The 27,149-nt window shown below is 41.9% G+C and overlaps 1 protein-coding gene across 1 annotated transcript in view; it reads left to right on the plus strand.

Annotated features, from left to right (window-relative positions):
* Nucleotides 1-26,088, plus strand: part of LOC311031945 (calcium-activated potassium channel subunit beta-4-like) — a 95,198-nt gene extending 69,110 nt beyond the window's left edge. The window contains exons 3-4 of the mRNA XM_084038541.1: nt 10,054-10,181; nt 25,484-26,088. Of these exons, the coding sequence (XP_083894667.1) occupies nt 10,054-10,181; nt 25,484-25,808 (453 nt within the window). The 3' untranslated portion in view covers nt 25,809-26,088. The remainder of the gene's footprint in view (nt 1-10,053; nt 10,182-25,483) is intronic.
* Nucleotides 26,089-27,149: the final 1,061 nt, after the last annotated feature.

The raw sequence follows: 27,149 nt of genomic DNA on the forward strand, positions 1-27,149 counted from the left end.
AAAAGGCTCAAGACTCACCTGTTCAGACTTCACCTCGACTCTACATAGCATGACCCACTAACACCCTCCCTCGACCCCCCCCCCCCCCCCCCCGCAAAAAAAAAACAAAAAAAAAACCTTACCTATGGCACTCAGATCGTAGCACTGTTGCTCTTGAAGTACTACTTTACTCAGATGAGGACCTAACACTTGTTCTATTTTTAGCTCTTACTGCATCGGCAATGATACGTCGTGGTTTCTTTGTTTCCTTCTTTTGACAAATGTACTTATTGTAAGTCGCTTTGGACAAAAGCGTCTGCTAAATGACCTAAATGTAAATGTAAATGTAAGTAGTCTGCTAAGTCTTACGTTACGTTTCTAAGTTAGGTACAAGTACGTTATTGACCTTGTATGACTTATAATATGTTTTGACATTGACTTTTAGTTTCAAAATGGACATAATCAGCGGCCTCCTGGGTGAAAGTCCTGTGTTTGTTAGGCCTATCTACCTCCTGCCTGCGCAGACTTGGTCGCTTTATATGCTGCGTATAAGTTGACTTAGAACAAACTCCCAGAAAACTGTAGATCCACTGCAACCTTCAGTTAACTCAAGAAGAGTCAAGCAATGGTTCTGATCCACTTCTGGCAGCGTGTCTCGCTGTGATTGGGGCCGTCCAGAGATCACCAGAGATTATCCTTTGCTCCTGTCATAATTACTACAGCCACTACAGGTTGCCACCTAAAAATATGTGTAAATATGGGTAATTACGATTGGGAATCACTCCTGATTCCCTGAACAGATTCAATTGTGGTTCACAAGGTCCCGATTTGATTCAATATAGATTCACTTAGAGATATTTCAGTTTCTTGGTTATGAAAGATATTTCCATGCAAATTATATAATTATATAAAGATCTCTCTAATCTGGTGCAATATTAAAATGATTGGTGTACATTTAATTTGGACTCCTAAGCAGTTACATTAACATGAGCCACACACTACAGAACTCCACAGATCCCTACCGGCCATTTTTGGTTCCCAGAACGTTCTAGTTACGTACGCCTTTGGTTCCAGTTACGTTCCCTGTATGTTACCTTTGGTTAGGTTTTGGTTGCCACTTGGTTGCAGGGGAAAGTTGGTGTTACGTTCTGCAAACGTTAGGTTGTTTGGTTCCCTCAGCGTTCTCCTAACGTTCCCCTAACCTTGTTGGTTATAATGTTGGTTCCCCTAACATTCCCCTAACCTTGTTGGTTACATGTTTGGTTCCCTCAATGTTCTCTTAACGTTCCCCTAACCTTGTTGGTTATAATGTTGGTTCTCTCAATGTTCCCCTAACGTTGTAATGTCTGATGAATGAACAGGCAAATTTGGCAGGACTTGAAAGTTTAATACAAAAAAAATTAAATACAACTGTAATACAAAATATAATAAAATACAAATTAAAAAAAATAAATAAAAGAGATACAATATAATGCCAATAATACAATAAAAAATTAAATATAAAAAAAAAAAACAATAAAAGTAATCTAAAAAAAAAAAGTGCAGAATTGCTGCTGTCCGTCTTCAGGCTTCAATTACTACAATATTTTGCAGTCATCTCTAAATGGGGCCTCCGTTTTGCTGACCATTTGACCTAAAAAGAAAAAGAAAAAAAAAGGTTTACACAACAAGTTCACAAAAGCACAAGAAACACACTTCTACCAACCAAGACATTTCAGAGACAGAAGTTTGATTTACCGTCTGTGTGGAGCAAACTTGAGCGCATGGCCGATGCACTCCTCAACCTCGGCTTCTGTCTGGCCAGGGAAGTTCTTCACACAGGCTGCTACAGGTAGAAGTAAAAAAGTTACACATCTAAATTTCATCAGTCAAGCTTGGCATAAAACTGATGTGAACAATATATAAACACTTACCTATTATAATCCTGCACAGAACCAGTTCCTGGAAGGACTTTTTGGCCCTTCTCCCCTTCAGGCTCTACTGGGCCAGGACATCATTTGTTGCCACTTGACGTAATATACGTCGAATGGCATCCCCTGCATTTGCCCCTCCAAATGTGCCAAGGAAATGTTGCTGTAAAAAAAAAAAAATTGAAATGAATGTGGAGAGCTTATACGATCTAATTTTATTATAATGAGAATTTATTTTATACAGGATTATGGCCAATTAATTACCATTTTGTTCCTCTGGTCTTGTTGAGCCAGACTCCTGTCCAACTCCTCTAGCTCGATAAGTGTTCCGCAGGGTGCCAACAAGAGCTCTTCCTGAGGCAGAGGAGGCTGAGGCGAGTGTGTTCCTCGGGCCATGGCGTTTACTGTATTCTCCAAGGCATCAATCCTCCTCATCAGGTATCTCATCAGGCGGCCATTGTGTGCTTCCATGACTACGGGGACATTTGTGATGGAATTAATTTTAGTTTTATACATAATATATTTTCCTATGCGAACATCTTAAGTGTGTATAAAGTACTTACCTCTCTCAATCGTGGCCACGACTAAGGCCCCTTCATCTCCGTCGTGAGTCATTGCTGAAGTTTTTGAGAAGAAAAGAAAATGTTTGTTTTCGGCTTCTTGGTTAGGAATTTGTATTCAGACTGTAAATGGAAAATTCAAAGCCACTGTACCTTGAACTGGTTGACGTGTTGGGGTGTGAAATGTTGGACTGACTGCACGTCTGGTCGAGGTGCTGGCTACATGTCTGAGTGGTGAAACATCTGAACAGAAAGTGATCATGAATGTCAGTTAATTTATGATGGGCTTCTTATACATGGTATTTACAAAACATGAACCTATGCTAATACATCAGACAATAAAAAAAAAAAAAAAAGGAAAAAACTTACACGACGGTGGTGAAGGCAGAGATCTCTGCTGACCTGAAAAGGGTATTCTTGACGTTGGAGTGGCGGCATCATCTGGAAAGAAAGACAGTGTACCGATTGGGAAATAAACTTTGAATTGTGTCATAATCAATCAATCTCTTTAGTTAGTAGTCTGTACTGACACATCAGATCAATCACATAACATACACCAGGTTATTCCTCATGAGTGTTAGCTCCAAGCTATGAAAGATGACTTGATAACCGTTAACTTACCCACAGGGTTTCCAGGCATACCCACAGTCCTGGGCTGCTTTGCTGCCGGTGGAGCAGAATCATCTGGAGAGAAAGACAGTGTAACTATTGGGAAACGAACATTGAATTGTGAAAATAATGTAGTCTGTACTGAAGAGATCTTACCATCACTAGAGGCAAAAGAATACCTCCTTGGACGTCTACGCTGCCTTGTCTGATTAATAGTGGTGTCATCTTCCGTCTCCACACTTGAAGAGTCCATTAATTTCAGACACATCCGGTCTGCTTTGGTGTAGGAATCTATGTAAGGAGAAACATTTTTATGAGCCAGTAGCAGAACAAAGCAGTATTTCCATACAGAGAAAACTTTATTAATATATTCTCTATAGTATATAGCAAAGATAGCTCACCTGTTCTGTACCACACTTTCTTCACTGGATGTTTAGCCCAGCTTCTGTTTGGCTCGCTGCAGCTAATAACGTGCTTTCGCACATTAAGTTGTGTCCAGTAGCACAGGTAGCCCTGCAGTTTAAAAAAAATGCAACTCATTTCAGATCCTCTTACAATGTAGGGAAAAGACACTTTGAATAGAAAAACAAATTGTGTCAGCACAAAACCACATACCTCATCAGTGTTTTCAAGCCATGTAGTTGGCACAACCTCAATGGCATTGTCGTTGAACTCGACAACACTGAAGTCCATCTGTTAACAGAAAGGCATCATTAGAATGGCAAGTAGAGCACCATAGATTGCAATAATGAAAACAGTCACAGACAAAGTCCTTTAGGCGTTTTTTTGTAAAGCAGTTTTTATTTAGTTTTGAATAGATATACACAGCATCAGGATGGAGTGGGTACATTTTCCTGTAAAACTCCATCCCAACCCACCCTTTATCAATACAAGGCTCAAAAACAGAATATCACATATTAGGAGAGTACAGATTTTTTGCAAGCGAGCAAATACAGTCAACGAACCCCTCCAAAAAAATAGATTGAAGTTGTCTGTTTGGATGTCTCCTAAAAATCATGCAGGACTGTCAAGAAAACATTTGTCTGTTTCTGTGGCTCCTCAATCATGAAGGCCTGTGTTGTGAGTTCACATTCTGGCACCAGCTTCATGATAAAGTCTCTCTTCTTCACTCTGAAGCACCCGATGATTCTTGAATCACAGGGATCTGTGAACAGAGGATCCGACTTCTCAAACACCTTGCACAAAACCATGTCATTCCTCTCCTCAACGGCCTCACAGCAGTTGTCACCTGCCAAGATGTATGCATTGTTTGGACTTCGGATTTTCTTTTTTTGTGCTGGAACTGTGCTGCTTGGACCCTGTTCCATCTCCGACAGCCTTTTGGCAACTTGAACAAGTGGTCGTCGTCCCGATCGTACCAGACGTTTCAGCCGTCCCAAGTAGTTTTCAAACGGGAATGCACTACATGCATCCAGACATCCAAAGGTTTCTGCTTCATCTGGTAAATGGAGCATGGTATGGACATTATACACCATGAAGTGACCGCCATACAGCTCTGCTGTGTTTGACACAAAATACTCCATCAGACTTCTGCTGTAGTCTGCGTGTTTGCCTGCCAGGTTTGGAGAAACCAAAATATTCAGTGCTACGCTGAAAGCCATGAAATGCCTATACAGTGGCTTGGACAGCATGTCCTTGAGCACTATTTTTCCTGTATATAGGGCAAACTGACGCAGCTCTGTAGCCTTCCAGCGGTCCACTTCTTCCAAGTTCCTAGGCTTCCTGGTAAAGCAACTTGGTATAGATTGTTTCAAACCACAGAGTCTTCTGCTGATCTCTTGAACCTGTCCAGCAGACAGTCTAACCTGCCTGCGTCCCCTCACCCATTCCACCAGCAGTTTCCTCATAACACCTAAACAAGCTTGGTGCATGTAGTCAATGGGAAACATTTTGATCATATCAATGGGAAGTTGCAGAAATGGGGAAACAGGATGGCCATCGGTCTCCTTAGCAGACATTTCTGTTCTGAACATCTCATTGGTTCGCATGGTGTTTAGAACATCAGGGTATGTTACACGTCTATCCATCCATAGCCCTCTCTGTGTACATTTGTCACATCCATTGTATCCTGTGCACAGTTTGATTGCTTTGACCATTGCCTTGGCTGGTGCATCGCATACAACACAACGCATCACAACAGTCTTCCCTTGAATTCCGTTTTCAAGCAGATCCTGCATTTCTGCAACCACATCAGTGAGAAAGTCCAAATCCTTAGGTTTGGATGGGCCACATGTTAAGGTTACAGGGAAAACACGAGTTGGTGACAGATGGATGGCACACAAGACAGGCCACAGAGTGTTCTTGCTACTTTTGAAAAGTGGAAGGCCATCAATGTTGAGCGACAACTCCAGTGTGTTTAGTTTTTTCAGAACCGCCTCTGGGTAGAGCTTGAGTTGTCCTTCAATAGTTTTCCTTAAACCAAAGTGGACATACTCCATTCCCGATACTGTGACTGTCCTGATATCTCTAGGGGTTGATAGCAGGGTTCTGGCCGTTGAAGGTAGCTCTGGGTGCCCATTGGCTTTTAATCCTTCAAGAAGGTCATCAAGTGCAGAGTGTGGAATGTGGTGTTTCAAGGCCCAGTGCTGTAATAAGTTTCTAACTGAGCATTGTGGGTGGTTTTCCTCGCTGTAGGGGTCACTGGTATCATCCATAGGTGTGGCCCACATTCCCATGTCCGACGCAAAACCATCACTGCTGCTGCTGTCCTCCTCAGCGCTGCCGACAGAACTTGGTACTGCCATGAACTCTGGCTCTTCTTGAATCTCCTCTGCCAGTTGGAGCTGTTCCTGATGTTGATGTAACAGCGCTGCAGCCTGCTCTGCCCGTGCTGCAGCTCGCGCCTCCTGCTCGGCACGCATCTCTGCTCGCACAGCCGCTGTAATTTTTCGCACCTCTCGCCGCGCCCTCTTCCATTGCTTTGTGTAGGCTTGTCTGGCCAACCTGGTCAAAGTCATTGCATGCTAATATAATGCAAATGCTCACCTGATGTCGAAGAAAAGCATAAAAAAATCATACAACAAATTAAAGCAAAAATCTGACCGACAATCACCACCTTAACCATCGACCTTTACCATCAACCACCGAATCCACTGAAAGCGACTCAGCGCGTTGTAGTACATATTCCAGGTCCTTATGTTTCTGCTACAAAACCGCAGAATAAGAGACGGAGCGTCACCGGATGTTTGCCGTTGCTATCGCAACACGTGAAAGCTACGGCTTCTAGCCACCCGACCACGGAATCAATAAACAATAAGCATCACAGCCGCCACCCTAAGGACATTGACGAGGCGTTGTCACACGTTGGGATTGATTAATTAGAAAAATAAATGCCTAGTTCGCTAGCGGTTGGTTGTTAGCGTCGAGGAGCGGGGCGATTACGTCACTGGTATGCGCTGAAAGCAAGTTACATGCCGTAAAAAAACTAATCCCTGCAATCATTTGAACTCGCAATGATGTACTAACACACCCAGATTTTGAGAATTGTTTTTTAACGTATTCAATGGTCAACTAAACTTTCTCAAAAGAGTGCATCAAAAACAACGCTTTGTCTTCGAGGAAAAGGACTTTGCATTAGCTACTCAAACCCCGTGCATTACAACATCATGGAACTCAAAATTAGCAAAGATCAAGCAAACCACAACACTTATACAACCACAATGATAACGTTAATTACACCTTACCTTTTCGCAAATGAATCACAGAAGTCTTAGAAGTAGAAGTAGGAGTCTAGTAGAAGCCGCTCTGCATTCAAATCTTCCGGGAATGATTCACTGCGGCCACCTGAGTCCAGTTATGCATTTCTTCCAGCCAATGAGGAGCGTTCGTGCTGGACACACCCCGCGACGTACCTGGCCAATCAGTATTCTAGAGTCAATTCAAACTAAAGAGAGGTCGTTGCTATCTCCGACTTTACATGTTATCAAAGATTCTATATTACTGACTATTATCCCACTCTTGCACTAAAACCTATATTTCTATAACTATATTTATTTTTTCAATCTTTAAAAGTAGGCTACCATATATAATGGTACAGCTTGTAACAATAACCCTTTGTTCAAAGAGACAGGCAGATATGGCATCATGGTTTGAGCGAGCAAGCTATTACAAATGATTTCATAATCAGCAGACCAATTTTGTTGACTCCAGTTATACAAATAATGTTCCGTCTATCACTTATAGACAAACAACAAATGTTACAATGCTACATGGGCAAAACGTTTGTCGATCGTAAACTCACCTTGTGCGGTGATCACGGCGGTAGACAATGCCATCAAGAGTAGTGTCGTGGCACACTCAGAACTTCAAAATGCTTCTATTTATTTGGCCTTGATGAAGGCGTAAGCCGAAACGTTGTAAAATAAGCATATCGAAGTTCTGAGTGTGCCACGACACCCTTGTTTTGACTACATGTACACGCTGGCAAACCATCGTCTTCTTTGTTTAAACCAACAGGCGCTTTCTCTTGACGTCACACACGCGCGACGCAATCTTAAAGGCACAGGCATTTGATATTACTTCAGATATCAGATGTTGTTGTAGGAGGCCTTTCAAGCAGAGAAAATAGTTTTTTTTAAGTATGTTTGATTTTAGAGAAATGTTATAATATTGGAACGTTGCTAGTTGGGAGCAGAATTCCAACTCACGTTGCCTGAACAACAATTCAGAACAACTAAGCTTACCCCATAAAGGTAACATCAATAATCACACATCAGTCATATTTTTCAAGTCATTTATTACAAAAAAAACAAGATAAAACTCCAGCTTTTTCTAGCAACTTAATTAACATGTATACATATGCTTTTTATATTGTAGTAAATAACCTGAAGGAAAAGACTGAGTGGTCAGGAAATGTTTTCCAGGCAGACAATACTGTCTGCAAGTTGCTTTGGACAAAAGCATCTGCTAAATGCCCTAAATGTAAATATAAATGGCTTGCCTATGCTCTGTACTTATCATGCTAAATGAAACCTGCATCCCAATCACCAGCCATATAGTCACACAATACTGCCTACTGCTTGTTATGCTCTCTAATTATCATACTAAAAGGAAAACATGCATACACCACTTACATCTACACCCCACATTCAGGAACATTTTCACCTTTCCTAGAACTGAATTGTCTGTTGATATCCTCATTGTGGACAAAGTCATGGTATTTTAGGTCAGTCTGATCAAATTAACTACATTTTGTAATGATAAAACTTTTAAATTAGTCAAATCTGACCAGAACACAACACGGGTAGAATGTATACTGTCCATGTATAATAAAATACTTTGTTTCAGGCAGTACATGCTCTAGACATCGTAATTACAACCAAAAAATATATAATAGACATTTTACTTACTGCAATCTGATGAATCCAGTCCAATGAAACAAAGAGATGTTGTTCGAAGAAAACCTTGAGAGGTTGTGTAAGTTCATGGCCACAGGACTTATAAACAAATGTACGATCTAATAGCATTGTGAGACTGGACAATAAAATAAAATATACTGTAAAATATATTGAAATATATTGTTTTTTAGGATGGCTAAAGTTTAACGTTGTAATTTTACAACAAGGGGTGTTACAGTTAAGCTCTGGATGTCTAAAATTTCCCACTGGGATGAATAAAGTATCTAGATGGATGGATGGATGGATGGATGGATGGATAGATAGATAGATAGATAGATAGATAGATAGATAGATAGATAGATAGATAGATAGATAGATAGATAGATAGATAGATAGATAGATAGATAGATAGATAGATAGATAGATAGATAGATAGATAGATAGATAGATAGATAGATAGATATCCAAATCCATCCATCTTTAAAAAACACTTTGCATACTTGCAAATTAGTAACCTGATATGTCTGGAATTATTCATTTTGAAGATCTTGAATAGCATTCCCAATGGTTGTCATAATTAAGCTCTTTCTTCACAATTTTTTCTCACACTGTTCTATTTATCATCATTGTTACTAAAGTATACAATTCTGTCAGGCCTTTCATGTTCATTCATGTCCAATTTATGTTCATACTCTTGTGTTTCCATATTGAATAAGTATATATAAGTATATATATGAATAAGTAAGTAAGTAAGTATCTATCTATCTATCTATCTATCTATCTATGCTACATGCAAATTAGTAGTCTAAATGTAAAATATCAATGAAACAGGATTTGTCAGCTCTAAAAGTCTTCGTTCTCAGATCAACCAAAAAAACACCAAACATAACGTTGTGTGGAGGTAAACAGTGCAACCACAGGAGAACGTTGTTGTTCTGCGGTTCTCAAAACGTTAGGGGAACGTTAGGCTTTGTTAGGTTTCTACATAACCACGGGGAACGTTCTCTAAACGTTAGTTCTTGGTTTGGTTCTAACCTAACCTTTAGAGAACCAAATGCTAACGTTCTCTAGACGTTATGTGTTAGTAGGGAATTACCGTACAGTCGTAAATTCAACATTTGATCAGAGTGACAGCTGAGAGAGGGAGAGAGAGAGAGAGAGAGAGAGAGAGAGAGAGAGAGAGAGAGAGAGAGAGAGCAACCCTCAATAGGTAACAAATCTACTATGAAGCAGGTCATATCTCAGATATGATTCTCCTCTTTCATTATTATTTTTAAATCCAAAATGCTGCCAGACATCTGCCTTCAGGACTGACATTGCTTTCAGTAGAGCAGCTTCTGGCATGCTTTGGTCCACCGTCTCGCATGTGGACAGATATCTTTGCAAGGTCACGCAAGTCTAACGGGATAAAGGAAATGGTATCTTTTAAAAGATCCATCCAAGGATTTGATGAATCGATATTGGATCTTTCAAATTAATCGGAAAATATTTTTTTAAACCTAGCTCAGTCATCATAAGCTGCTAGTATGACTAATGCAGCTGTTTGAATCGCTGATATTTTATGTTCAGACAATCAACACCTTAACTGTTGATCTATTGAAGAATGTCATTGATATCAATCCGTTTCCTGTCTCTTAGTGCTCCTACGTCCCCCCCTGTGAGAGGGACAACCAGAAGAACAAAGACAGTGTATTGTGGTGGGAGGATTACTTCACCAAAGAGGTCAGCAGTCAGTCCTTCACCTGCTTCTTCAACAAGCAAAGGAGGTGAGACACATTTACAGACTATTCCAAGGTGTGATGCAGATAAGAAATTGGAAATAGGGGGAGTGTGATGCTGTGAAGTTTTCCTTTTTGGCAGATCATTTTTTATTTACACGGGGAGTCAGAGGTCTGCCAAAACCTGCAGCATTACATGGGCATCTTTTGACAAAAATTGCACTTTGCTGCCTTTGACACCAAAGAAGTGACCCTCAACTTAAATTCCTTATATTATATTTGTTTTGTGATGGACATTTTTCATAAGAGCTGGACCAATATGAAAATAGTAAGCATTTTGGGTGATAAATAAGCTACAGTTGCTAAATCTGTCTTCATTTTAGGTTGACGAGAGGTGACAAGTACCACTGGCCGCCCCTTATTTACATACAGTAACCAGAGAGACAAATGTTCTTTTGATCTTGTTTGAATTGTGCCATGAATTATAAATATGAATTTGGCTAAAATGTATTTTGTTTTAACAATTCTCAGTGTGTCGTATGTTTGTCGTATCGTTATGTTTAATGCGAAACCTCTCAGTGAACTACATCTCTGCTCTCACACACCATACATCACCAACACACCGTTAGTTTGTCTTATTAGCTAGCATATTAACTGAGCTCCGTTCCATCAGTAATGTAATGTTATGTTAGCTACACACAGAGACCTGTTGTTAGTGTGAGTAACATTACATCCTGGTACCGAACACAGGGAAGGAAAAAAAGAATTGGAACACTTGAAAGGTGAGGAAAACAAAGTGAGTCATGATTGATGAGGTTATATCAGAGGTGGAATGTAGGTTAGATCCCAAAACTCTTCTGTGAAACCTCTGAATGAAACTCTGTACTTTTTGTATTGAATGCGTCAAATACCACAGTGTGGTCAGTCTGACACAGATGCAGTGTCTGTGTGCGACGTACTGGGCTGGCTGGACCTACCGGGCTGGTTGGGAAGGTTGGACCCACTGGGCTGGTTGGGATAGTTGGACCAACCGAGCTGTTTGGGATGGTTGGTTGCACCCGTTGGGCTGGTTGGACCCCCCGGGCTGGTTGAACCAACCGAGCTGGTTGGACCAACCGGGCTGGTTTGGAAGGTTGGACCCAGCGGGTTGGTTGGGAAAGTTGGACCCACCGGGCTGGTTGGACCAACCAAGCTGGTTGGGATGGTTGGACCAACCGGGCCAGTTGCACCCGTTGGGGTGGTTGGACCAACTTGGCTGGTTGGACCCGTCGGGCTGGTTGGACCCACCGGGCTGGTTGGGATGGTTGGACCAACTGGGCTGGTTGCACCTGTCGGGCTGGTTGGGCCAACTGGGCTGGTTGGACCCATTGGGCTGGTTGCACCTGTGGGCTGGTTGGACCCACTGGGCTGGTTGGACCAACCGGGCTGGTTGGGACCACTGGGCTGGTTGGGCCCACCGGGCTGGTTGGACCTACCGGGCTGGTTGGACCAGTCAGGCTGGTTGGTCCTGTCCAGCTGGTTGGTCCTGTCTGGCTGTTTGGACCCACTAGGCTGGTTGGAGCCACTGGGCTGGTTGGGCACACAGGGCTGTTTAAACCCACCTGGCTGGTTGGGATTGTCCGACCCACCAGGCTGGTTGGACCCACCGGGCTGGTTGGGCTTGGACCCACCAGGCTGGTTGGACCCACAGGAATAGTTGAACCCCATGGGATGCTTAGACTCACCACCGTTGTTGCTAGACGCTTACAGCAACTGAAGTTGTATTGAGATCCACCTTATTTATAGAGCACTGCTGTAGAAGTCAAACAACAAATCACACAAAAGCACACAATAAAACATACACAGTATGTCACATAAAAAAAGAGAAGTCTTTTAAGCTATGTCAAAAGCCAAATAGATGTGTTTTGAGGCTTTGCAACTTACTTTACCAAGAAAGTAAATGACATCAGCTCCTCATTCACGCCTATACCCTCCCAGAAAACATCTCCCCCAACTCTCAACTCTGATGGCCTTACCGGCTTTAGCCCCCTCACCTCTGAAGACGTTCACGCACTTGTTACATCTAACCGTGCCACCGCCTGCTCCCTTGACCCGATTCCCTCCTCTCTTCTCCAAGACATCTCACACGACATCTTGCCATTCCTCACCACCCTGATAAACTCCTCCCTCATTTCAGGTGTCATCCCAGTGGCTTTTAGGACTGCTACAGTGAAGCCCCTCCTTAAAAAAAACCCACCCTAGATGCTGCTGACATCCAAAGCTACAGACCTGTATCTCTTCTTTCATTCCTCTCTAAAACCTTGGAAAGTGCCTTCTACAACGAACTGTCATCCTATCTCTCGCAAAACAACTTTCTTGACCCTAATCAATCAGGATTCAGGACTGCTCACTCCACTGAGACAGCCCTCCTCACAGTGACCGAGTCCCTGCGAGACGCCAGAGCCTCATCCCACTCCTCTGTTCTCATTCTCCTCGACCTATCTGCTGCATTCGACACAGTCAACCACCAAATCCTCTTCTCCACCCTGGCTGAACTTGGCATAACTGACTCTGCTCTCACCTGGTTCACATTATACCTGACAAATCGCACCTTTCAGGTCACATGGAATGGCTCTATGTCCAAACCCTGTTCTCTGGACACGGGTGTCCCTCAAGGCTCAGTATTAGGATCGCTTCTGTTCTCACTCTACACCAGATCACTAGGTTCTGTTATTACACATCGCATGGATTCTCCTACCATTGTTACGCAGATGACACCCAGCTGTTCCTCTCTTTTCCCCCAACCTCTGACACTCACATTTCAACTCGCATCTCGGACTGTATGGCTGACATCTCTGTCTGGACAACTGCACATCACCTCAAGCTTAACCTGAATAAAACCGAGCTCCTCTTCATCCCAGGGAAAGACTGCCCTCGCATGGACCTGTCGGTCACTGTCGAGGGCATCACAGTATTACCTTCCTCAACTGCGAGGAACCTGGGTGTAATCCTCGATGACCAACTATCCTGCACCCCCAACATCACTGCTGTGGCCCGATCCTGCAGATCTACAATATCCGCAGGATTCGGACCTTCCTCACAAAGGATGCAACGCAACTCCTGGTCCAAGCACTGGTCATCTCCTGCCTTGACTACTGCAACTCTCTCCTGGCCGGACTCCTGGCCTCTGCGACTAAACCATTGCAGCGTATCCAGAACGCTGCAGCACACCTTGTCTTCAATCTACCCAAATTCTCCCATGTGACCTGCCTCCTCCGTGACCTCCACTGGCTCCCTGTTGCAGCATGCATCAAGTTCAAGACGATGGCACTGGCCTTCAGGGGCATCAATGGAACGAAGCGAGCACTTCACTCCTCTACTTCAGCTGGCGGGCTAGTACCACAATCGCTGAAATCAAACAAATGTTGCTCAGCAAAGTCCAGACTCTTCTTTGTTCTGGCGCCTCAGTGGTGGAACGAACTCCCGACCAATGTCAGGACAGCAGAGTCATTTGCCTTCTTCCGAAAAAGGCTCAAGACTCACCTGTTCAGACTTCACCGCGACTCTACATAGCATGACCCACTACCCCCCCCCCCCCCCAAAAAAAACTTTACCTATAGCACTCTGATCATAGCAATGTTGCTCTTAAGGTATGTTTTGCTGACCAGCTACTACTTTACTCAGACTATGATCTAACAGTTGTTCTATTTTTAGCTCTTACTTTATCGGCAATGATATGTTGTGGTTTCTTTGTTTCCTTCTTTTGACAAATGTACTTATTGTAAGTCGCTTTGGACAAAATGACCTAAATGTAAATGTAAATGAGGCGTGATTTAAACCCCTGCAGAGTGGGGGCCTGCCTAACATGCAGCTCGTTCCAGAGCTTTGGGGCTGCCACTGCGGAGGCCTGGTCTTAGGAACAGCCAGGAGGAGCTGATCACAAGACCTGAGGGACCTTCAAGGAGCATAAGATTCCAGCAGGTCCGAGAGGTAGAACGATGCCAAGCCATTCAGGTGCTTGAAAGCAAACAGCAGAATCTTAAAATCAATCCTAAAACACACAGGAAGTCAGTGGAGGAAAGCCAGTACAGGGGAAATTTGCTCTTGCTTACGAGTACCCGTTAGTAGACGAGCAGCAGCATTCTGGACTAACTGCAAGAGAGAGAGGGAGGCCTGACTGACGCCAACATACAAGGCATTACAATAATCGAGACGAGAAGTTATAAAAAAGGTTTGTCCTTGGACAGCCTCCTAAGCTGGAAATAGCTCTTTTTCACTACAACATTTATTTGTTTGTCCATCTTAAGGTCACAGTCGAGTTTGACCCCTAGATTGGTGACAGTTAAAAAAATCCAAGGGGGCCCAAATCACCAGGAGGAGACACATGGACATTACTGGGACCAAACACCAGAACTTCGGTTTTACTCTCGTTAAAATATAAAAGGTTTAAGGCCAGCCATGCTTTGACAACTTCAACGCATGCTAACAAAGGTTTTATAGAGTTAGGATTATTTTGTTTAAAAGGCAGGTAGATTTGAGTGTCATCCACGTAACAGTGGAACTCCTTCCAATGTCTAGTATAGATCCCAGGAAGAGCAAATATAGCATAAATTAAATTGGCCCAAGAATTGAGCCCTGGGGCACCACGCAGGGGAGAGGTACTCTAGAGGGTACAGAGTCACCCAGGCTGACAGTAAAAGAATAAGAGAGTCACCAGAGTCAGTGGCCAAAACGATATAAATAAAAACTCTTAAGAGTGCAGTCTCGGAAGTGTGCAGCGCTTTATAACCAGACCCATGGGCGTAGCGGACGCGGGGTACGCGGGGGACTAACTGAAGAAGTGACCCGGAAGTAAACAAGTGGCCGCCATGTTAAGAGCCGTTCGGATTCTCTAAGTGCAAAAGAAAGGAGCTCCAATGCTTCCTTTCAGAGCTCCTTTAGCATAGGATGCAACGGACCTTCCTATATGAAAGGAAAAGAGATTACGCCGACCCACAGTTCTTTGCGAGAGCAACATTTAAAGTGCCGCACACCTCGGCCGTTCATGAAAACAAACGATATGTGCATTTGCATATTTAACAATTAGTTTCATGCAGACATATAGTCATTGGAATTGTGTTGATAAATGTGTCGACAGTGATAATAATTTAATATTTGTATTTATTTCAATCATGTTACAAATGTTTGTCAAAAACGAAACTAAAACCACAAATTAAATGTAAATACAGCAAACGGTCAAACAGGAGGAGGAGCTGCTGGAACTGAAGCCGGTCAGTGAACGAGCTGCTTATAAATCCAACAACATGGGGAGAAGTGGACGATGCTTTTTGTAGTCCATTATTGTAGTTTCTCCAGCGCAGATCATCAGCTGTCAATCATCAGCGGCCGCGTTATAATGACGTAGCTTAGTGAAAGTCTGGTTGGATTCTCTGAGCACCGCGGCCATCTTTTCCTAAATGCTTTTGAGTTCTCCTATCGCCTTTCCTAAACCCTGTGACGTTTTACCCAGAGATCAAGGAATAGGAGTTAGGAATAGGAGTTAAGAACTTATTTTTTGACTATTCAACTGCACCCATCGATTCAGATCTTGTTCACCATGTTCAACAAACCAGCAGCTAAGAGGCAAAAAACGTTACTGTTTTTCCAAACAAACCATGTAAGTTGAGTATTGCTGTTGCATGTAGATAATGTTTAGCTTGATGATGACTTATTAATACATGTCAATATATCAAGTTAGCTATGTTGAATCACTTGCTAGGTGCAGAGGTAGTAACTAGTTACATTTACTCCTTTACTTTTACTTGAGCAATATTATTCTAAAGTAACAATACTCTTACTTGACTACAATTTTTGGCTACTCTACCACCTAGAAATATACCATTTAGGTCATTTAGCAGACGCTTTTGTCCAAAGCGACTTACAATAAGTACATTTGTAAAAAGAAATAAACAAAGAAAGCACAACATATCATTGCCAATAAAGTAAGAGCTAAAAATAGAACAAGTGTTAGATCCTCGTCTGAGTATAGTAGCTGTTCAGCAAACATACCTTAAGAACAACAGTGCTATGATCAAAGTGCTATAGGTGAGGGTTTTTTTTTGGGGGGGGGGGGGGGGGGGGGGTGAGTCTTGAGCCTTTTCCGGAAGATGGCAAATGACTCTGCTGTCCTGACATTGGTCGGGAGTTCGTTCCACCACTGAGGCGCCAGAACAGAGAAGAGTCTGGACTTTGCTGAGCGAGAACGTCTCTGTTATCAATGGCTGAGAGAAAATATCGATAGCATTAAAGGGACTTTGAGGTTAAATTCTACAACAATTTCACCACTACTAGTGTATTCCTAATTCTATTTCAAAATGTTGCTTTCTACATATTTTTTAATCTTTATTGCCAAAATAGAAAGAGCAGGGTGAGAGAGGAGACGGGACCAGAGGCTAGCAAGGATGATCATGCAGGGTCACAGGTGAGAAGAGAATATAACTAGCTGAGAAAAAATATAGATAGCATAAAAGTGACTTTGCGATTAATTTCCACAGCTATGTCACCACTACTATTCTTTTTTTTTATGTTTTTATTTGAGAAAATGAGGATTGATCACAGATACTTAACATACATAGTTTTTCTGATAAAGCGTATAATACATTCTTAACAATATTTAAGTCAATATATGACAAACATTGCCCTATCTATCAGTTCAATAGGAAAATTAAATATGCAGATTGTCCTTGGATCTCAAAAGGTTTACAAAATGCCTGTAAAAAGAAAAATACACTCTATAAGGTCTTCATAAAACAGAGAACAAAAGATGCAGAAAATAAATACAAAATATATAAAAATAAATTAACTAAAATATTAAGAGAAAGCAAGAAAGAATACTATCATAAAGTATTGGAGAAGAACAAAAATAATATGAAAGGAATGTGGGGCATACTAAACAAGGTCATAAAAAATGGTCCAAAGCAAGTGAGTTATCCTAAGTATTTTATCTACAATGAAAAGGAGAATTACAACATGAATGAGGTGGTAAACAGCTTCAATAATTTTTTTGTAAATGTTGGGCCTGAACTTGCGGGAAAAACCCCTATTCTGTGCCTTCTGCAGAAGGGAATGATCTGTGAATTGATCAAAATCCTGCCTCCATGTTTCTCACAGCTGTGGAAAAGAAAGAAATTATTGATATTGTTAAAAATTGTAAAACCAAAAGATCTACAGATTGTGACGGAATTGATATGACTGTTGTTCAAAAGGTCATAGAGGGAATTTCAGAACCACTTGCTTATATCTGTAATTTATCATTTCAAACAGGTAAATTTCCTAGCAAAATGAAAACAGCAAAAGTCATTCCCTTGTACAAAACAGGGATAAACACAACTTCACAAATTATAGACCTGTTTCTCTACTGCCACAATTCTCAAAAATTCTCGAAAAACTATTCAATTACAGGTTAGCCAAATTCATAGACAAACATCAATTACTTACAGACAGTCAGTACGGATTCAGGCCAAACCGTTCAACAGCACTTGCATTAATGGAATCAATTGAAAAAATTACAAACTCTATAGATCACAAACAGTACACAGTTGGGATATTTATTGACCTAAAAAAAACATTTGACACAATCAACCATGAAATACTTTACAATAAACTGGAACGGTACGGCATCAGGGGGGTAGTTTTAAATTGGTTAAAAAGTTATCTCAGTAACAGGAAACAATTTGTGCAGTTGTGTGGATATTCCTCGTCATGTTTGGATATTACATGTGGTGTGCCACAGGGGTCAGTACTGGGTCCACAATTGTTTATAATGTGCATTAATGACATTTGTAAAGTTTCAAAGGTGCTCAAGCTGGTATTATTTGCAGATGACACAAGTATTTTTTGTTCTGGGCTCATCTGCAGAGACTATTAGAGGTGATAACCCTTGAAACGGACAAGATAAAAGGCTGGTTTGACAAAAATAAATTGTCACTAAATTTGTCCAAGACTAAATTCATAGTCTTTTGCAATTTTAATATACATTCTCAAGTAAAGATAAAGATAGGGGGAGTGGACATTGAAAGAGTGCATGAAATTACATTTCTTGGTGTGATAATAGATGACAAGATCAATTGGAAATCTCACATAAAACATTTACAATCTAAACTGTCAAGAAGCATTTCAATATTGAGCAAAGCTAAGCATATTCTGGATCACAAGTCACTACATATTCTATACTGTTCCCTGGTTTTGCCATATTTCATTTAGTGCGCAGAAGTCTGGGGAAACACATATAAATCTACATTGCAATCACTAAATATACTTCAAAAAAGAGCTATAAGAATAGTTCACACATCGAGACCACACACATTCATTTTTTTTAAAGTCAAAAATAATAAAATTCATTGATATTGTAGAATTAAAAACGGCACAAATAATGTTCAAAGCAAAAAATAATTTATTACCTGGTAATTTACAAAGACTATTCTTCAATAGAGAAGGGGGTTATAATCTGAGGGGGAAAACAGATTTGAAAACTGTTATTGTGCGTACCACAATGAAAAGTTTCTGTATCTCAATCCGGGGGGTAAGACTTTGGAACAGTATGAGTGTGGAGCTGAGGCAATGTACAAGTCTGATTCAGTTTAAAAAGATGTATAAAGAAGGAATTTTCATAAAGTACAGCGAGGAAGAAGGAAGCCATAATCACTGATTATAAAGATGTACTAAAAAAAAAAGAAAAAAAAAAAGAAGGAAAAGTGTCTAGGCAAATGTCTAAACTATATATTATGAAATAGATTAAAAAGGATTTCAATGTTATAAAGTTTGAAAATGGAGAAGGGGTAGTATTAAATAAGTTATTCTTCTTACTACTCCTTTTCGGACATGTTAAAATGTTTAAATATTTTGTGTTTTATTACTGGTAAAAACAAAAAAAAACAACAAAAAAATGTTACTCTGATTTTGTTATTATTCCTGTTTGTTGTTTGTTTGTTTTTGTTTTTTTGTTTGTTGTTGTTTTTCCTTTTCTTTACATTATTTCTATTTATGTTGTTATTTCTTTCACATGTTCGAAATAAAAATAAATAAATAAATAAATAAGTCAGTCATCGTTTTTATGTCAGTTTTATGGCTGTCGTGACCAAGTGACCTCATCTGAAAGCCCTTTATATGAAAGCATGTTGTCTCATCCACAAAATCAAATACCATAAAATAAAAGAAACATAAACAGATCAAATAACCTAATATGACAGCACTCAAACTAAACCCCTTTAGAATCCATTCTAACCGTGCCTTCGCTTCCCCAACTGAAGCAAACTGCAGCTCCTTGTATAATTTGTGTGTCTCCCGGTAGACCATCCTCTCATTAACTAACTTGGGGGGGCACCCAATCAACGTATATGCAGGAATTGCATTATAAATCTATAAACAGAACCAGTAACAGTGTTTATAAACAGTGGTATATATGCAAATATGCTGTTATTCAGGGAAACTTCACAAACAACTGTGATCAGAGGCCCAGATTCAAGTACTAGCTAACATAACAGTGTAGCTATCTAGCTGCAACACATTAAACCAGGGAATCTAAACATTAATTTCTGGACCTTAGATAAAGCCGTTAGAAAATAAAACAGGACAAGTAAATGAAATACTAATAGTCTAAGCCAAACCATACATAATCCGACATTACTTGTGTATGTGTGGGAAATACTGAAAAATAAAGTAAAACATTTCCATATGGATTCTTGGAACTGAGCTTCTATCTTACCCACAATCGATCCCTGAACACAGAGTGCACAGTTGCCACAAAATAAGATTTGCAGTCATTGCTTCTCCAGACGTGACGAGCCTGCGGGCAGGTATTCACTTTGCAACCCGGCGATCGTAGAACGCTTGGGCCTCTTCTGGCGTCTCAAAAAGGTGACTTTCTCCATTAAAAGTGACTCTGAGTCGGGCTGGAAACAACAGGCGGAACTGCACTCCTCTCTGGAAGAGAACCCGTTTAACGCCGTTAAATGCTGATCTCTTCTTAGCGAGAGAGGTGCTGAATATACGTATATTCTCGTGCTGCCTGGACCATCTCAGAGCGGCGTCTTTCTCCCGGTGCCGATGAAAACACAGGATGAGGGGCCGTGGGGGTCGTCCTGTTGCGGGCTTCGGTCCTGCTGCGCGGTCCGCTCGGTCCAGCTCTGGGGGGGACGGGAACACGTTATCCCCCATGATATCTTTCAACAGCTCTGAGATAAAGATAGCAGGGTCATGGCCATCTTCACTTCCTTCAGGCAAATTCAGGATGCGGAGGTTAGCTCTGCGAGACCTATTTTTCAAGTTTTCAAGGTGATCCAGCAGGCTGGCGTTCTGGGCCTGAAGGGATTTGACAGTAGCTTCAGCTTCACAGATACGTTGAAAGTTGTCACCAGTCAGGCTTTCTGCTGCGACGAGTCGGCCCTGATATGAGCTAACTTCGCCGCGCAGCCCATCCACTGAAGCCTGCAGAGGCTGGATTGTCTCTTGGATTAATGTGGCCACATCTTCCTTAAAGTTGGTCCGTTGCTTAGATAGTTCTGCAATCAGTTGAGACATGGAGACAGAGTCTCCGTGTTTGCTGAGGCCAGTTTTTTCCGTGTCAGTAGACGCAGCCGCCATTGTTACTAGCTTGCTAGCTATGCTAGTTGTTTGCCTGGTAGAAGTCGCGTGTCTCCGTGATTTAGTGTTGTCGCTGTGCATTTCATCGGCGTGAAGGTTCAACAGCTGTATTTACACAAGTGTGACGCCTAATATGCGTGTAAAATTTCAATGACTAAAGTTATTAAGAGAGTTGACAGGGAGCCCCTTCACCCTACGTCTCTCATCTACATCGCCAAACCGGAAGTCCCCACTGCACTTTATAAATTTTGCTTCGCACATTTATTATCTGGCTACTTACCCTGTAGATGCTCGAGAGTCATTCTGTGTCAACTCAACCAGTGTTTGGCAGCTTTAGAGTTTAGATTTTGACTTTAGATTTTGATAGTATATAATTCTAAAGAACTAAAGTCGGTCCTCTGGTGCTGTGCTGTTTGTAGTTATGTGTTTTTTTAGCCACTAAGGAGAGGTGCAATTGAATGCGAGAGGATGATAAATCACTCAATAGACCTCAGAACAATTTGTCCCCCTCACTTCTGAAATGATGGCCACGCCCCTGGGAACACCTCCAGAATGCCATGTGTGTCTAGAAAATACGTCAAATGAACAAGTACAGGACAGAGGCGTCCAGGTTGAGCTTTTTAATCAGCGGCTGCGCCACAGCATGTTTAAAATTTAGAGGTACATCTCCGTCATTCATAATTCTTTGGACATTAGGTCCTATAGCCCTGCTGGCCTCTTTAACAAGGCGAGGTGGAAGGACATCTTAAGTAACAACAGTAATAGAAGGGTCATATGTAGGGGTGGAGATGCTAGCTCTAATGTTGTCTATTTTATCAATAAAAAACTGCAGAAGGAGCTCACGTGTTTCAGCCGAAGCTTCAAGACAGACAGACTGGGGGGCATCAAAAATATAATTAATAGTTTTAAAAAGAACCCAAGGCTTGTGACAATTGTTTAAAATGATCAGAATAATCAGAAAAATGTTTAGCCTTTACAGCTTTGATAATTTGCCAGCTATCCCTCAGAATGTCAAATGACACTTGCAGCTTGTCCTTTTTCTACTGTCGTTCAGCCCTCCTGCACTCTCGTCTGGCTTCACGTGTACTGCAGTTTAACCAGGGCTCAGGTTTAGGTTTGGAGCGCCTGGTTCGACAGTATCCAGATTGTCCAAACAAGCGGAGTCAAACCGAGAGGTGAACTCCTCCGTGTTAACACACAGCTAATTACAGTAGTGCTATTAAAAGCAGATGAGAACTGATCAGCAGTGTAAGGGTTAAACATACGGCAATGACAGGTGGGTGCAGATGGTTTGGCAATATAACAGGGGAGAGATACATGAAATAAAACAGGCATGTGGTCAGAGAAAATGGCATCACAAATTTTAATATTAGAAACAGGTAGACCATATGATAGGACAAGATCAAGTGTGTGCCCGTGCTCTTGTGTGGGACCAGTCACAGACTGCACAAGATCAAATGAGACAAGATTTGAAGTCTCTAGCCAACGGCTTAGAAGGAGAACACGTGTATGTTCATCAGTGATGCCACTAACACACTACTTAGTAACGCGTTACTGTAGTCGGACTACTTTTTTCAGTAACGAGTAGTCTAACGCGCTACTATTGCCAAACCAGTAGTCAGATTAAAGTTACTTATCCAACTACACGGTGCGTTACTATTTTTGTCAGTAAAAAAAAAAAAAAAGATTTGCTTTCTTCTTGCATGTCAGGGGTAGGTTAGCCAACACCTTCACCGACGGTCACGTGTAGTAGGCTATACCGGCAGAAACGTAAACAATGGAGGGGGAGAGATACGCATTTTCCAGCTGGAAATACAAGCATTATTTCGACTTCATCTCAGCAAAAGATGGCAACCTAAAGGTTCGTTGTACACTCTGTGTTAACAACAAAGTGTTGTCTACTTTCAAGAATACAACGTCAAACTTGAAAAAACATTCAGAGTCACAGCATGGCACAACCACATTAAAAGAGCAGGTCCCGCTCCACTGTTTCTCTCATAAAATGCAATTACAACATATCAAAGATATCAGCCTACATGTGGTGTTACACTGTTTTGTTTCATAAAACCACTCCTTGCTGCTCTAATGCTGGTTCAATATTCATAAAATGTTCATTCATGATGTTACTGCCATTACAATATGCAAAAGAATTATTTAAATTAAGTGAAGTCAAGAAAGACTGTTTTTATTTTTTTATATAAAAACATGTATTTTCTTTCAGGAAATAGTTTTCAAGTGCAACTTAAAATGTCAGTGGATACATTGTTGATGTTACTGTTAAAAAAGCACGTCAATAAAGTGAGTATTGGCAAAATCGGTAGTCGGCAGCTGTTGAATGTAACTAATAAAGTAACTTGTAATCTAACTTAGTTACTTTTAAAATCAAGTCGTCAGTAACTTAAAGGGATAGTTCGGAATTTTGGACATAAGACCTATTTTCCAATTTTCCACCCGGTGTGTTCGAGACGTCTGGAGACGCTTTCAAGAAATTTCCTTCAGTTCTTCTAGTTGCCGAGTTCGCTTGTGCTATGGCTAGCGCAAGTCAATCGTTCTAGTTAGCATGGCATACAAAACACTCATACGGACTCCACAGTGCACCCGAGGCAAATCAATTGTAACGGCAGACTATCAATGTACATATGTGTTGATAGAATGTTTGAAATAAAACCAACCTTGCATTTTTAAGGATTTATGTCTCAGCAGCAGCAGCAGCATGTCATACTTCCTAGTAGGCTATGGCAGCGGCGGACTGATATCACCTGGCACTAAGTTACCGGTTCTATAATTGTTTGTTTACCTGCTGTCATTGCTACAGACGCAGAGTAGCCTGCAGTGCTAGTTTCTTCAATCTCACAAAAATGGCCACTTTTGGAGAATATACTGAAACTTTTGAAGACTCTGATGAGGAGTTTTTTTCCACCCAAACCCAACCGTACCTGTACAAGCCTGAATATACAGAGGAAGAATTGCGCGAGAGGGATGCTCAAAGGGCAGAACGTGAACGAGCGTCTGTGGAGGCCGAGATAGCCCCCGCTGGAGCTGAGAACCGGGACCGAACAAACGGAGCCTGGTGGTGCCAGGAGGGAACCCCCCGCAACGCGTCCGAGGATTTACGGTTCTGCGGACGGAGCAGAGGTTCGGGTTCGCGGTGCGTAATTGTGGGTTCACGTGGCTGTGTGCTGCCCGGTGTTTGCGTGAGCTCCGAGGGCTTTTCAGACGGCCTTGGAGGCTTAAGGGCCGACAAATCGGCAGTGTTCAGGTGTGTATTTACTGGCTGGATTCAGAGCAGCGCGTCTTAGAGTTTTGAGTCCAACGGAGCAAAGTAAAATTCCGCTGCTGCTGAGAAACTAGTCCCTCAAAAAATGGATGATTCATGCGATGCGAGGTTAGTTTTGTTTCAAATATTATTCTATCAACACAGATATGTACATCGACGGTCTAGTGTTTTAATTGATTTGCCTCGGATGCACTGTGGAGTGGGCAAGACTGTTTTTAATGCCATGCTAACTAGAACGATTGACTTGCGCTAGCCATAGCACAAGCGAACTCGGCAACTAGAAGAACTGAATGAAATTTCTTGAAAACGCCTCCAGATGTCTCGGACACACCGGCTGAGTTCGAAAATAGGTCTTATGTCCAAAATTCCGAACTATCCCTTTAACTGAGTTACTTTTTAAAGGAGTAGTCAGTAGTCAGATTACCTTTTCAAAGTAACTGTGGCAACTGATGTTCATATCACCCAGAATTAAAATGCGGTCATATTTAGGCATTATTTCAGCAAAGAAATCAGAGAAGTCAGTGATGAAGTGCTTATATATGTATATCACCGTGCACAGTACAGGGTGAGAGCGACCCAGCCCAAATATGTTCAGCTCAAAGCTGGAGAATGAGACTGAAGACAGTTGTTTGTACACGGTCGCAATTCCCCGTCCTCGGCCAGCCGCCCGTGCACCGTTAAAAGCAAAAGTTCAGAAAAGAAGCTTGACTCACCAACGCTCTGCCAAGTCTCACTGATGCACAATAAATCCAATTCACGGGTGATGAAGAAGTCATTCAATTCCCCATCCCAGCCGATGACAGGTACCAGCCAGGTGCCGACAGGCTCCAGAGAACGACGGGAAACAAAATAAACAAAATGCGCTTACCTCGCCTCCGCCGGGGAGGAAGAGCCGGTGCCCGGTAGAGGTGAGCAGGTATTCCCGGCAGGAGCGGCGGAGGAAAAGTTCTCTGTCCCGGATCAAACTTGACCAGATTTTCACAAGTAAGCTGGATATCAAAAAGTGCTTGGTGATCATAAACCAGAAGAGAGTTGACATTTTTTGTGACGGATGACAAAACCAGCACAAACACAATCAAGACTGACAGCGGCAGACTACACGCCACACACACTGGCGCCATCACTTCCGCTTCCCCTAGTATAGGAAAGTTAGTTAGTTGCTAGTCACATGAGTCATTAGGCACTCGTGAGACACCCGCTTGTCACGTGAGATGTTAGTTCCTTGCTAGTGACCTTAGTTGTCAGTCACTTGCTTGTCATGTTAGACAGTTTCATGAATGCAGCCTGAAATGATAAATGATTAATCTTCCTCAAATGGCTTCATAATTGACTTTTCAGCAGGTTAATGGGCACAATCCCTTCCTTTATCCAATGGTCTTTTAACCTGACTGCAAAGTAGAAGCAACTGGAAGAAAGCACCAGCTGTATTATGCTTTTATTGTTTGCTTATGTTTTCTTCTTTTTGTGATTTCAGGCCAGACGATGTGCTGTGGCACCGTTCCCATGACACCAGCGTCCTGCTACACTGTGTCCTCTGGCCAATGGTGTCGCTCCTCTTGGGCACGCTCATTGTGCTCCTGACAGTGTGTGCGCGCTCCCTGGCCGTTCGAGCCGAGGCTCTTCAGAAGAGGAAATGCTCATACGAAGTGTGCCCAGACCTTTCTGCAGCACCCACGGATCACCGTGGGAACAAGGCAGAAGACCCCCTCACGACAAACTCTGATCCCGAGTTGTCGTCACCAACAAGGACCTTGCCGCTGTTTGCGGTGCCGGTGCGACGCCGCGATCGAGAACATTGAGACGTAGCAAAAAGCTGTTCAGTCAGGAAGCTAAGGAGCCGCTGGGAGACTGACTGCGGATGCCACCAGCAGCACATCGCTGTCTGATGGGGTTTGTGTCATCGGAAGTGTTAAAACAATGAGTGAGCATGAGAAGAGGATGATGGGAGACCCACTCTGTTGGCTATAGGTGTTATCAGAAATATCAGTACCTTTCCTCTGGTTTGAACTCAACAAACTGGATCAGTGGATCTGGAGAGTCATTATTATAGCAACAGTGGCGTGACAAAAGTTAGCCAAATATAAGGACTCAGTCGCTAAGTACGGCTGTCTGAATTGTAGCGATTATATTTATATATATATATATATATATATATATATATATATATATATATATATATATATATATATATATATATATTTGAGTACTTTGAGTCCCAGTAGCCATAAATGTTAATAGAAAGCCAAAGTCCTGACGTGTATCTTAAAGCTGTCATTGAGGGTTTCTTCCATCAGCCTTTCTGGAGAAAGTCACTCATTTCATTTCTATTTTATGTACTTGTGAGGGACCATGCACACTATAAAAGATATCCACAGCACTTATTCCATCATGCCAGTCGTACTCAGCACTCCACTTCTATGAATTTCTTGACTCTAACAAAAGTGAACCCTAATGTGCTCAGTGACAATTATCTTCTCAAATCCATTTACTTTGCTGCTTTTCTATCTTAGTTTTATTTTTACATCCAAAATTTCATGATTTAACGTTTCGATTCTCCTGGGGCCCGTTCCAGAAAGCAGGCTCAACAAACTCTGAACCTAACCCTGAACTCCGAGTCGACCAACTCTGAGATGGGAAACTCTGAGTTTTGGGTTCCAGAACAGCAGTTCTGAATTAGTTCAATCAACTCTGAGTATGTAAACTCTGAGTTACGCGCGTGCCTGCCGACTCTACAAAGCCATCATCAATGGAGCTCCGATACTACGATTCACCATGGCAACAGGGAGAGAGTTATTAGATATTACTGAGTGTTTATGTAGAAAATGAGCTCATCCTGAGAAAGCGGAGCAACGTAACTGCAGCAAAGTAGAGATAGTTGGCGTGGCAGACAGTGCGGCCCGACTTAATGCGTATAACTGAATGAAACAGTCGATTGATCTAAAGGTGATAACTCTTTATTTTCCGCCATGCAGAGTGACTCTGTGGTGTAACGGTTAGCAACACTGCCTATGGTGCAGGCGACAGGCGTTCAACTCCCGCAGTTCCCAAAGTAGCGCAATGAACAAATGATCATTTTCATATAGGTGTAATCCCCCAAGGCACAGAAAAAGAAAGTGACTTCAGCTGAAAATTAAGCATAA

This window comes from Eutrigla gurnardus (genome assembly GCF_963514095.1).
Source record: "Eutrigla gurnardus genome assembly, chromosome: 21".
Lineage (NCBI taxonomy): Eukaryota > Metazoa > Chordata > Actinopteri > Perciformes > Triglidae > Eutrigla > Eutrigla gurnardus.